At 38.4% G+C, this 13,681-nt stretch overlaps 1 protein-coding gene across 5 annotated transcripts in view; it reads left to right on the top strand.

The window, feature by feature from the left end:
• The window catches only part of FARS2 (phenylalanyl-tRNA synthetase 2, mitochondrial), a 240,071-nt gene that overhangs the window by 43,863 nt on the left and 182,527 nt on the right, over nt 1–13,681 (top strand). Inside the window, exons 1-4 of one of the 5 annotated variants that reach the window (XM_027676250.1) lie at nt 1,221–1,238; nt 5,757–5,869; nt 10,310–10,426; nt 11,711–11,855. The exons of 3 other annotated variants lie outside the window; for them this stretch is intronic. In XM_027676250.1, coding sequence (XP_027532051.1) covers nt 10,413–10,426; nt 11,711–11,855 — 159 coding nt within the window. In that variant the 5' untranslated portion in view covers nt 1,221–1,238; nt 5,757–5,869; nt 10,310–10,412. Of the gene's footprint in view, nt 1–1,220; nt 1,239–5,756; nt 5,870–10,309; nt 10,427–11,710; nt 11,856–13,681 lie in introns of those variants that run through there. One more of the 5 variants, XM_027676253.1, reaches the window with a different exon arrangement.

The following is a 13,681-nucleotide window of genomic DNA, read 5'->3' as shown; positions in this document are numbered from 1 at the left end:
TCTCCCAGCAGATGACAGAGAGAAGAATTGGAAAAGGAGAGTTTTCAGCCCAGACGCCAGTGAGTGCATTGGAATGGCAGAAAATTAAATGCCATAAAGGTCCAGGATAGCAGCTTTAACTTTCAGAATTAAAAAAAACTTCATCCTGAGACTTTTCATCCTTGGCTTAGTTACCTGATAGATTTTATGGAAATATTTCTCAACAAAGTTCAATTGTTCTACCATGTCTAAGTAAATGTCAAAGGCAGCAGTTGGGCATTCAGGGTTTTATGGTGGGTTGACAGAAAATAATTGTTATTAAAAAGTCCCAAACAACATACACCAATACCCCTTCCCCTGTCCCAAACCCCAAACAACAAAAAACTGATGTCAAACAATTTAGACTGATTGATAAAGGGTCTGATAATTTAAGAATGATTTTCAGCCCTTATGTTATTCACTGAAATAATGTTTTAGCTTCATGTGAGTAATTTTTTTTTAAACAGTATTTGATGTTCAGTCTGGCTTTAGCTAAGAACAGACCCCAAAACAGTTTTAGAAATGTCTAGGCTGTCATGTGGTTGGAACAGAGCAGAGTCCTGCAACATCATCCAGCTGAGCACACACCTTGGTGTGGCTGGAGGGTGGTGAGGGTATGTAAACAACTGGAAATGTTTAGTTGTAATTTACGAATATTAAATTACAATGTGCAGGTTTATTTTAGAGGCACAGAAGTTAGATGTTTACAATTATGCATAGAAATCTTTACCGTTTTGATTATTTGTTTTTGACTAAATTGGGAGTTCACATTTGGGCATTCAGTAGATTTGTAGAAAGTCAAGTTCATCAGACATGATGAATATGATTTTGTCTACTCAGCCTCAAAAGTAAAGCCCAATACTCATATTTTAATGTTGCTTAGAAAATGAGATGATGTGCAATGCTGGGCCAGATTTGGATGTATCAAATAACAAGCTGGACAAATTTCCTTTAATTCTTTTGGTTCTTTGGGTATACATAGAGTAGCAGCATGAAAATAAAATTAATATTTTTTAAAGACCCAATAAGGTAATAACTACAGAGAAAAAACCTCCTGAAATATAACCAGTCAATCCCTATGTTGGTTACATGATAGCCTATACTTGGGAAATTGAAACTGTGAACTAGCAGGTACAGGTAATAAAACAAGTCTAAACCATCATTTTTATTTAATAGGTCTGGGCAGTGGTCCCTGGAACTCCAGGAATTTAATATAAAAGGTTCGTAATGAAAAAAATGTTAGTACACGTCATAAATCTGTGGCTGTCTGAGTTAGATGTTGTGTAGATGCTGGTTATGTTTTCCTTTGCTGAGTAAGACCTGATTGCCCTTACCTGTAGCTCATTATAGCAGTAGTCTCTTAGTTTTTATGTCTGCAAGGGAGAGGGATTGTGACCATGCCTTTAATCTTAAGCTAACTCATTGTGACCTTCCAGGTCCTGCGTAGTTGGTTCTGGCATCAGCAAGTCACTGTCTCCTGCCTTATTGCACATTTGAGACCTGCATCTCTGTTCAATAATGATTTGGTTTCAAAGCATATTATAATGCTTTTAAATTAGACTGTCAATTTGCTTTCTGTGTGCCTGCTGGTAATGGTAAAGATTATAATGTAGGATTATTTAGCACTAGTATGTGGTATCTGTCACTACTGACCTCACTTTTCTTTCTGATTGCCTATGCTGGTGGCACCAGGCATGACAATTTTCCTTTCTAGGTGCTGTATCTTCATATTTCATCTCTAGTCTGCCTTTCATCAATGATTACTACAGTGGTAGCAACACATGGTGTAGGAGACATCTTCTTTGCTGTTTCATGACATTGGTTGTATTTGCTTTCTTTTTCCTTTTCTACCAAGTTGTCACAGGCTTTTTGTGAGCTCTGCTGAGCTCTTGGACCTTGGTTCTGCAAAACTCTTCAGCAAATGTTCGCTGCTGTGCCAGGCCGGCACCAGGTGCTTTGGCCCCAGCAAAGCCAAGTCATAAGGCTGATGGCATTCTGTGGCTTTTGTCTAGGTTTTCACTGGTAAATATGATTTAAAAACTCTTATCTTTATTGTCTGCCTTGGATCTCAGTATGTATTGTGTTTGTTTGAATCTCAGATGACTCTCAGTTCTAACAACTGATACAGGAGAGACAACCCACCATGTAATACTCTTTTCCCTGGCTGGACTGGCAGGCTGACATGATTCACTCTGCATAATCTGAGGCAAGAGCAGCAGCATGGTTAGGTGCAATGTGAAACTTTCTCAAAAGAGGCACCTAACAAAGAGAGTTTGGTAGATGACAAGTTGACCATGAGCCAGCAGTGTGGCCTTGCAGCCAGGAGGGCCAGTGGTCTCCTGGGGTGCCTCAGGAAGAGTGTGGCCAGCAGGTTGAGGGAGGTGATGCTGCCTCTCTACTTGGCCCTAGTGAGGACACATCTGGAGCGCTGTGTCCAGTTCTGGGTTCCTCAGTACAAGAACAACAAGGACCTACTGGAGAGGGTCCAATGAAGGGCCACAAAAATGATGAGGAGTCTGGAGCATCTCTCTTATGACGAGAGACTGCGGGAGCTGGTTCTGATTAGTCTGGAGAAGAGAAGACTGAGAGGAGATCTCATCAATGCATGTAAATATCTCAAAAGTTGGTGCCAAGAGGATGTTGCTAGACTCTTTTCAGTGGTGCCCAGTGATAGAACGAGCAGTAATGACCATAAACTAAAACACAAGAAGTTCCACCTCAGTATGAGGAAGAACTTTACGTTGAGGGTGGCAGAGCACTGGAAGAGGCTGCCCAGGAAGGTTGTAGAGTCTCCCTGTCTGGAGACATTCCAAACCCACCTGAATGCATTCCTGTATAACCTGCTCTAGGTGATCCCGCCTTGGCAGAGGTGTTGGACTAGGGGATCTCCAGAGGTCCCTTCCAACCCTAACTATTCTGTGATATAATTTCTTCATTGAAGTAAATGCTGTCTTTGGTTCTGGTAAATGTGGTGAGCAGAGGTGAAATCCTATTTAGAAGAGGACAATTTGTGAATGCCATGTTGGATTGCAGGCCAACCCTGCTATAGGCCAGGTCCAGTAGCAATAGTCTGTCCCATGCTGCTTCACCCAGTTTGTTGCTTTCTTCTTTCATATCCCTGTTTGCCTTAATAGTGCTTCATTTATATACCTTCCCATCTTCCTAAATGTCTTCTGCCTCTCCAGTTGATCTTTCCTGGTCATGCTAAATATGTAATTGTAATTACAATTGTGATTACATTGAAGTTTGAGCTGCAATACAGACAGAGCAATGACTCTGTAATTCTTGCTCAAGGAATGTAGGTTTGAGCCTTAAAGATCTGCACATTCAGGGAGAAGGTTGTTTCAGTGGTAATAACTCAGTATTTCTGAACTATTCAGCTTGGTTCCTAAAAAGCAGTTTTGGCAAGCTGCTTTCAGAACGTTTTGATTCTATTCACAGTAGCCATTATACATGCTAAAATGTTGATAAAATGATATTGCAAACAACAAAAAAATTCTGAACATGGAGAAAAATGGCAATATAATCAAAACAATTTGGAAAAAAACCACACCAACATATTCAAGTACAGTACTTTTGACTTGGGAGCTGCCGGACTAATGGATATAAATAATGCAATACTTTTCCCATGAGGGTATTGTAGAGCTTAATTGGTTAATGGCTGAAAAGCACTTTGAAATCCTGTGTAGAGATATGGTTTGGAAGAGCAGAGTGCTGCTTAATGAAAGTCTAAATGCTTCTGCATAACACTGTTCTGGATATATGCCAGTGTGTCCAATTGGTGTCAGTGGTGATTGAATCCATGGATCACATTGTTGGACATATTTAAAATTTGGCAAAGTGACTATGGCTATGTTTTGGTAAACCATCATACATTATTACTTTGCTTTATTTGCTAATAGGACCATCTTCTTTTTAATGAAAATTTTAGATTACTTTTTGGTATATGATGATGCTTTGCATGCTTTTCAAATTTGCTTACAGTAAAAATTAGTGATGTCCCTTTAAAAACTAACCCTTCAAATTTATTATATAAAGAATGCTATATAAAATTATAGTACGCCTGGCCCTAAAACATACTTATATTAAAATTATATGAAAATTTATTAATAAATATAAAACATGGATTCTGATGTAACTTTTTTAATCCTTTTGTTTTGCAAGTTCCTGTGATGAAGAAATAATACTTGGAAACTCAGGAAACTGATTTAGATCTTTAGTCTGTTTAAGGAGTATAGATTTTAACATCTGATTTGACAGAGTGGTCAAGTTTTGTCTTTGTTTTTCTTCACTGTGATTTGTGAGGAAACCTCAAGAAGAGTGTATGTGTTTGGTCTTGTGTATCTTTCTCTTTGTTGGTTTTGGTTTATTTGATTTATTGGAATTGGGTTTTTTTTTCATTTGTTTATGTGAATTTTCAATAATTAAGTGGCTTCTGTGTTGCCACCTTTTAGCTCACATATTACATGGTAAGCAATTTATTTGCAAAGAACATCACTAGAATAAATGTCTTGAATGAATCAAGACTTGAAAACATGAATTATAGACTTAGAGAAGCTCACAGTCCCTTTCAGAAGTTAGTATCTGTTATTACTAATTCTGAATCTGATGAATTTTTATATTTAAATATTCCCAATTATTAACTTATTGTTTTCTTCCAAAGCTTATGAGTATGGACAAGCAAATGAAAGTGTTTTTTTTTTTCCTTCCCCTTTTCTCTTTTAAGTGCTTAGTTTGTACTGCTCTAGCTTGGCATCTTATTGCTAGCCTCTTTGTGTGGCTGCCAAGGTTTATTGCATAATTTTCTTGACAAATGGCTTAGTCATTAATATTTCAGCTCTGTTCCTACCAACCTCAGAGAAGTGGTATGCCCCAGGCAGGTAAATGTAGTGCCTTCCTTAGAAGCCTTCTAATCTTTTCCTTAAATGCTTTGTCAGAGCCCATAACAGATAAATGAAGATGCAGTTCAAACTAGAGATGACCTATTTGTACACACATGACCATACATTTTCTAACTAGGAGGTCTTGGACTGCAGTGGAGTTTCCACTGCAAGCATCTGCATATTCTATTCTTTATCCCTACTGAAATCTGTGAGACTTATTGATTCTGAAGTAAAATCTGTAGAGATATTTGTTTCTGTCTTTCTTTTTTTTGTTGAAATATGCTGTTGAAAAATGCATAGTCCTGATAAAGGCTCTGTCTGTTCACACTTTCATTATTTCTGTAACAGAGACACACCAAGGAATGATAGTCAAGCTGAGTCAGAGTTTGAGTTGAGATCAAGTTCACAGCTAGGTCTGAGGTGTGGAACTCTGGTGATATTTTGGCTCAAGATCATAGCAAATTTGTGAAACTGATCTCTTTAAAGGTTGATGTGACAGAAAATTGATGTGACAGAAAACTTACAGTACTCCTGCTGCTATTTAGGGTTGAAACGTCATAAAAAAGGCTTGTTTGATTTAAATATTGATTGGACCTCACTGCCATTGTCCAAGCTTGCTTGGCCCCGGCAGATGAACCTTAGGATTAAAGGGTGGGCTCAGTTCAGCGCAGGCTGTGTCTCACCTAAAAAATCCATTGCGCAGGCTGGAAAGGTAAAAGACCTTTCCCCAAATCTTCGTTCGCGAAGATGGGCCATTAGCATACATATTACAACCATGAAATAACTCCCTGATCTAAAATATTAATTATATTTTTTATTTCATAATAATACTTAAATTATTCTTTTAAACTACAGTGTTTTGGCTAGGGTATTACTAAGGAGGGCATCTGGATATCTGTGGTAAGTCATGGATTTCCCTAGTTCTCCTGAAGAACAGAAGGAGAATCATTACTATGAGGAAACAGCAGGTAAAGCTGAAGACTTTTTCTCATTTGTAGATGAACTGAGTGATTCATGTTAGCTGCCTCCTCTGGCATGACGTGTCTAAATCATTCTGTTTTCATACTATTCGGTGGACTGGGTTTGTTTCTGAGGCATCAGAAGCTTGGGTTGTTGGGCATGTTGAATATTTTGCAGCTGAAGTTTAAATGTAGCCCATTGGGTAGCATGTGCATTGTATCTGGGTGTGTAAGATGTTGCTGAGTTTCTTTCTGCCATTTCCCTGGAGGAGGCAGGCAATCATTATTTGATTGATGAATGATGCCTTCTGAGTTGAAGGATATCTTCTTTGTCTACCACAGGCACCTCCAAAGGGCTGGGCTGCTGTTGCCATTGCTGGGAAGGATCCAGCCCTTCTGGTGGCTGTGGTTGAGTGGTTGAGCCATTCTGCCTGCAACTGTAGAACTAAAGCATATACTTGTAGCTTTATACTTTTCTGCAGTGTATTGCAGTGTGCTGCTTCACCCCACAGAGATCACCAACACGTGGTAACACACCCAGAGGTGACTTTCTCTATGTGAGAAGCAGGGCTGAGGTTCAGGAGGTTCTGCTGTTTCAGGGATGCAGTGTGCACCACACGTATGGCCCCCCAGACTGCGGAGTTTTTGTTTTATGGTGTAACATTTTGCATTACCATAATAGAAATTATTAAGGCTTAAAATTAATTACTTAAACTTCCTTGGCTATCCTTTGTGCTGTTACCAAGTCTACACATCCAATTGTTGGTATATAATAACTGACTTCATAAAAGTTATTACTCTGTCCTCCTGTGAAGGCAGGATAAGGTGTCTATTGTTCAATTATGCCCAAATAGTGTAGTTAATCCATGAGAACTAAGAAAGTTCACCACTGCACATAAATACAGCTAATATTTCATTTCTAAACAAATTTATTTGTACTCAGACGAAATTCTATAGGAGTAAAATTCTTTTTGGAATATACCTCTGTAGAAAAATACATATAATTGAGTTGCAGATATTGAAGATAAAAAGAAGACAGAAGAGGTAGTGGCCAAATCTTGACTACAGTGAGGATTTTATAGGTATTTGAAAGTCTCTGTCCCTTTCATCTGACAGTTATTTACAATATGTCTTCTAACACAGAAAGCTGTTTGGCAACATTTTCAAGGTATTGGAAAAAGAATATTCCCTCAGCAGCCAAAGGTAGTGTTTTTTCAGATTGCATTCCATGAAAAATGGATATATTTAAAAGCAGGAGACACATTTGAGAATATTTAAGAATGATTTCTGCATTGCCTTTTCACTGTCTGTAATTTGTAATGTAATGTATTCAAAATATGTTTGGGTGATGAGGATTTTCCCTTAAAATATGGAATCGACTATTAACTGTTTTGTGTCCTTGTGGAGAAAGGGAAGAGCACAGGTATGTCAGCAGGAGCTCAAGTTCACAGCTGCTTTATTTTCAGTAGTATTGTGTGCCTTAGTCATCGATGGCACCCTATTGAAAGCTATCACTAAAGGGCCTTATTGCCATTTCTTCAATAAATGACAGACTCTGTTTTAATTTGTGCAAAAATAAATCAAGTAATAATTGATGTATAAATGAGAGAAAAACAGATATTGTTTCTGAGCAGGGGTGATTTTCCTTAATTTAATCTACTGTCATGCATATATATAGTATTTTTTTCAATGATAATGAAGTCATTGAATTTCCTCTGAATTTGCTTGATTTGCTTTTATTCATCTGGGTTTTTTCAGTCTAACTGAAAATAGTATGGTTAGACTGTTCACCTTAAACTTCTGAATTTTGCATATTAGGGAGTTTGGTGTCTTTCCATCCCCCCAGACATCTGAATTTGTTAACTTCTATTGTCAATTATGCTGTATACTTTTCTCTTTTGAAAAATTGTATAGTATCTGACTAGCAATTTGATGTACCTGATTAGCTTGCCGATCATAAATTCCAGTGTGTGGATATTCTACTTCTGAACCGCTTAAACCACATTCAATGCAGGTTGTCTTGAAACGTGATTATGGCAGTCTTTGAAACAGTCTAATAACCAGCTTGACAGCACAGCTACAGAGTTTGCAAGTGTTTTGGCTACTGAAATGCATTTTTCTTGTCTTGAATCATATGTCTGGAAGCATTATCTTTTTAGTAAGTGGGAAACTTATGAATAAATCTGAACAATCCTGGAGTGACACTGTTTATCAGGGAAACTAGAGCCTTTGGGGGACCGCTTGGGGAACTGAAACTTGTTGCAGTGGGATGACATTTGTCATCATTTGCAATATCCAACCTGAAACTAAATGGTGAGTGGAATCAAGTGATGATTCAAAAAGTTTTAAAACTGATGCTTGCCCAGACGTGTATTCCCTTCTCCAAAGACTTGCTGCTCACTATGACTGACTTAGCCAATCTTGCAGTCCTAAAGAATGGTAAAGGTGTTTGAAGGTGGGCCTCAGAAGTATGGATCACATTTTCTGTGCTTGCGTTCAGGTGCTCGTGTACAGGCCATGAAATCCTGGCTTTTGTTCAGGCAGTAGGCGTCTTCTGGATTAGTGTAAAAGGAGCATGGTTGCTAATACCTTTTATTTCATATTTAAGAAGTTCTTATATGTAGCACTGAGAGAAAGCAGGGTCATACCTTATCCCAGAAACGGTATTTTAGTTTTCTTTCTTGATATTGCAAGCCGCAAAATGTTGCCGAAGGTGACATCATGATTAATGTATCACCATTACAGTGTAGTCAGCCAGCCAACTTATGAAACATTTTTGCTTCAGTTAAGAGAAATAACAAAATAAAAAAAAGTTATTCTCTATGTTTCATGGAACTTGCTGACAGATTATTAACTAGATGAGCTCCAAGTATATGAAAAAATTAAGAGCCAAATAGTTGAAGGCTATGTTATCTTGCCAATGCTTGGTAGTGCTTGCAGTATTTTATTCGGTTGGTTGTTCAGCCGTCATCAGGGGCATCTAATAATGTTCTGCCCTGGGAAGGTCAGGTTCTACAATGCATCCATTCTAAGTTAACTGTAAGACTATTTCAGAGGTCTGTGTGTGTTACATAAATTCAGCATGCTTGGTAACACTGAAAGTCTGTTCTAGTGCGCAGCAGTATATCAGCATTTTAAAATGAGCAAGAAAAATGCTGAGCTTGTTATTAGTATTGCATGCAAAATAATTTATGTTATATCCTATGCTATATAGATATGGTCATGGCAATACAATGATATTTGCTGCTGTAAGCCTGCATAGTTTTCAAAACTAAAATTCAATGCTTAGCTAAATTGCTAAGCAGACTGGTAAACGTCCAATTTTAGCAGCCTAACATATGTTTATAATTTTTGTTTTAACATATGCTATGTTGGTTGAACTCCCCTCCCCACACATACGGTAGATAAAAGCTGTCACATCACAAAATGGTGGCAGCCCAACTTTTCTAACATTTTCCATGGCACTTCAGAGTCTTGCATTAATTAGCTATTCTTGGATAGGAGACAGACTCTCATCTTCATAGAATTTTGGTTTCAAATCCGTCATGTACTTCAGTTTATGTATGCAGTAGCCCATCTGTGTTTCTGCAGCCATAAGCTGTAAAAAGCACAGGGCATAGAGAAAAGCAATCAGCAAGAGTGAGGCTGCCCTTGACTCATGGACAGTAATACCTAGCAAATGGCCCCAAAAGCAGCCCCATGTTGTTCACTGTGGCTCTAGTTTGCTCAAACAGGAACGTTCTTTCTCTTCCACTTCTCTGTGAGAGGTGAGTGAATGAAACAATGCTGGTGCACAGCCCTTGTTCTTTTCATTGTGAGCTGCTAAACTACCTCTCTTTTGTCCTCCTTTTTCAAGACAATTTCACCAAGTCTATGATTCTTTCCTAAACCTCAGTTGAGTAGAGGGGAATTGTGACAAATACCACTGCAGCTGTGATAATGCTGTCTTAATCCTTGCTGCACTGTGACATGGAAACCTGGATTTAAACATGAAAGGACATGCCATAACAGTACAGCAGTATGATCCCTTATCACGTCAAACTACCTTTTGCATGTGCTCCAAAATCATGATATTTTTTGTCTGATGTACTCTGTGTGCTGTTTCCCTGTTGTTAAGTTCTTGACTGTGGCATGCTTCAGCATGTGTACTGTCTGCTGAGCCTCTGCATGGGGGTGGCTGGTTTCTGTGGGGGATGAAGGAGCCTTGTCCATCAAGTGAAACTGCTGTAGATGTGGTAGAGGACTGACATTGGCAAGTGCGGTCACATCTGTGCTTGATCTATGCACAGCACGGACAGAGTTGTTCTGATTCCTTCATCCCTGGGTGGCATGGGTGCTACCTCCTGCCCTCTGGTCTGCCTTGAAGCTGCTCTAAAGGTTATACCCATGTGCAGTCATAGTTACAAATGTATTGCCACAACATAATTTATAATATCATCCCTCTCAAAGCTCTGAGTTCCTGCACTTGTATTACACATCTCAGTATGGAGATTGAGGGACTTGAGGCCCATGGAGCTTCAGATGAGCTGCTGAGGTACCCTGGAATGTGTTGATGGCAGTGTCTGGGTAACTATCTGTTTAATAGGAGATCATGGGCCTGGTGTTTGCATGTCCACCTGCAGTGCTTTGAGAAGCCCCACCAGGAGCTGCTGGCAGGGCAGCCTGCTTCCAAAGCCCTGCATCAGCTCCCAGCTGCGAGTTGGAGCCACTGTCAGGCCCGGAATGCGTGACCCACTGGTAATGCTGGTGGAGTGCTTTACCATCCTTGGATTGTAGATGCCAGTGGTGGTTGTTCAATGTTTATTTCCTGTTTATGTACTTGTTTTCAGCTACAGGACCTGCAGCTGCTGTTTGGCTCCCTGTGCTTGTTAGCTGGCTGGCAGGCCTTTCTGTGGGGTTCAGGTTTTGTCAGTGTGCACAGAAACCAGTTTTGTTTCACTGCCAAATAATAAGCATGGTGGAAATAAAGAAAATTATAAATTTAAACTGTTTTTTTGTAGATGTTTAGGTAACTGTAGACAGAAATAAATAGACATAAATAACTGTCTGTTTGTTATTAAGTGAACGTAAGTAATTAGTGTGTTCTTAGCACTGAGTATGGTACAAGAAAAGTAAAAAGATGTCTTTATTTTCCAGTATTGGTCTTCACCTTGGTAAACATTATTTTGATTTGAATATTTTGTGTACGGCATACAGAGCGTAAACATGTTTTATTTTCTTTCTTCTCTGTGGCTTCTCTCCCCAAACGTAAGTTATGACCAGCTGAGTTGGACTAAGTCCAATACCATCTTTCTGTAAAGGTCCTGGAAAAAGAATACATGAGTCTGTGGTGGGAGAGGGAAGCATCAGAGTGTTATTGAAGGACTGGTGCTCTCTGTGATACCATGTCAGTGGCTCCTTTAGTGCATGTTTGCTGTTGTTTGCAGTACTTGGACACTGGATAACTCATCAGAAAACATTGGATAACTGTAACTTTTTTTCCTTACTGCTCAGAATAGATTTTGCTTCAGATTAGAATAATAATACAGGTAATAATGCCATTTAACTATCTAAGACACAAGCATAATGTTAGGATGAAAACTCTGATACAACTTCATCTGTAGGTTTTTCTCCCATACAGTTTTGTGAGGAGTATATATCACTTGCTCAGAAAAGTTAGTGTTTCTGAACTATCAGAAACTGATACCAAAATGTTGCTCATTACAAATACTAAAATATCAGGTAGGTCCTTAGAGATGTATACATTATAGTCTCCCTGATAAATAATGAGTCTTAAAATAAACAGATGAACAAATAAAAATCCCCCCTCCCCAGCACTTATGGATCATGTTCTAATTTCTCTTTCCAGAGATTTATAATCATGAGAACTCTTTCTGTGAAAGTTCAACTTCTCATATGGTTGTCTGATTCTCAGAGGAATGATATTTACGAAACCAGCAAACATCACGAGAATTACAATAAAGTCACAAGAGTTTTTTGTACATTACAGTTATGTGTAAGTTTTGAATTGAATTTTTTAGAAAAATAAATGTATGGGCAGATGGTGATATTTACTTAAGGGAAGCTGAATTCATTATCTGACTAGAACTGGATATTTCAAGCAGCTGTTTAAAAATGAGAACTTTCTTTCCGTGAAGGAGAACGTATGTTTTGGAAAAATGGAGCCTCTTCTCAGAATGTAAGACTGTCCCTTGTTTAGCCTGTGTCAGAGGGGTTTCTGTGTCTGTGTGAATTCATTTATGGGTGAACTTTCTCAGTAATGGTCAATAACTAATTTGGTGAAATAGTTTTGTAAACTCTTAACTGCCCCCCCTGCCAAAGGCAGTCCTTCTTAAAGGTTTCAAAACTAGATAAAAGTTGCAGCTGCTCTTTACTTCTGAAGATATTTGACCAGAAAAAGGATTAAACCAAATATTATGCTGCCTGCCAAATTTAATTTCTGTCTACCCAACTTGCTTTTATTTTAATTGATTGAGATACAATTACTGCATGAAACAGACCCATAGAGAACATCTAGGCATAAGACAGAAGAAAGGGGGCCAAATGTGAACATACCCATTGTCTTTTACAGATTTGTTTTTTTGCGACTCTGTATTCTGCTATGTTTATTCTATTTGTGTACATATTTTAAAGCATGACAATATGAAAAATAATCTTAGCTTGCTTGTTCTTTATTTACATTTGTTTCTCCTATGTTCCTGTGGAAAGCAAGCCAGATTGTAATCTTAGCATAAAGATGGAAAGGTATCTCTTGAAAAGTCTGCTGTATTCGTTGTTAATGTCTTGTCTTCCCCCAGTTCTTTAAGGTGACTTTCACAGAAAACTCTTTCACCCAGGAAACCTGTGACCCTCTATTTCTTGGTTCATAGGGAAATACAAGACAGTTTGTTTGGAGCAGATGTGACTTAACTTCTAATACCTCTGTTTTCCCATTCCGTAATAAGCAAATTGTAATGTTTTAATTATTTTACTGGAATTTATGCTAATATTTCTGAAGCTCAACTATAGATTTTCAAGAAATTTTGCATTTCAAAATGGGCTTATGCGTTTGGAGTGACCGAAAGGTTCATCATCCTCAAAACTCCTTGGTTTTGTAAGTCTCTCTTTGAACACTGCAGAGTAATGCAGCTGTGTACGCATGAAACACAAAACCTGTTTGTAAACAGGGAGGATGTGTAAAGATGGCCCTTTGATAAGAAATGAATACTTCAGTCCAGACAACTTTAAGAATCTCATCACCTCATTTGCCTTCCTGATATCTGACAACCTTGCCTGCCCAGTACAGCAGTGGAACCTGTGAAAATAGCCTTCCTGGGAACATGTGGAAAAAGGGATTTTGTGCTTTCTCCAAAATGCTAACACTGGTTCTGACTTATATGGAGCCTTTATTGTGAATCTTGTGCAATACTCATATGTGAATTTAATGTTCTGTTTATATATAAATAAATGGCTTGTGGTCTGACCATGTTTTTTTTTTTTTTTTTCCAAGTGGTTCAGTAGTTTGAAAGGTTAAACTGGTTTTGTTTGGTGTTAAGTAAGAAGTAGTGGTGATTGCACAGCGTGTGCCACATACATCAGGTTGATCTGAAACGTGTTCTGCAGCTTCTGCTAATGGGGGAAGGTGATAAAACAAGAAGTTAATGCTTGGGGTTTTATTATAAGCAAGTTCTGCCTGCCAAAGGCCACTGTTAAATTTTTGAGTTTCTTGGAAGTAATGTTTGGTTATTGCCTCATATTTTAACTGGATGAAAAATACTGTTTGAAAGAAGACCTGATGTTTATTCAGCTGTAAAGAGCATTTTCTAGAACGGGGTTAAGGAG

The sequence above is a fragment of the Neopelma chrysocephalum genome, unplaced genomic scaffold, assembly GCF_003984885.1.
Source record: "Neopelma chrysocephalum unplaced genomic scaffold, ASM398488v2 Primary Assembly neopelma1_26b, whole genome shotgun sequence".
NCBI classification, from domain to species: domain Eukaryota; kingdom Metazoa; phylum Chordata; class Aves; order Passeriformes; family Pipridae; genus Neopelma; species Neopelma chrysocephalum.
This window is presented reverse-complemented; position numbering and strand designations above follow the sequence as displayed.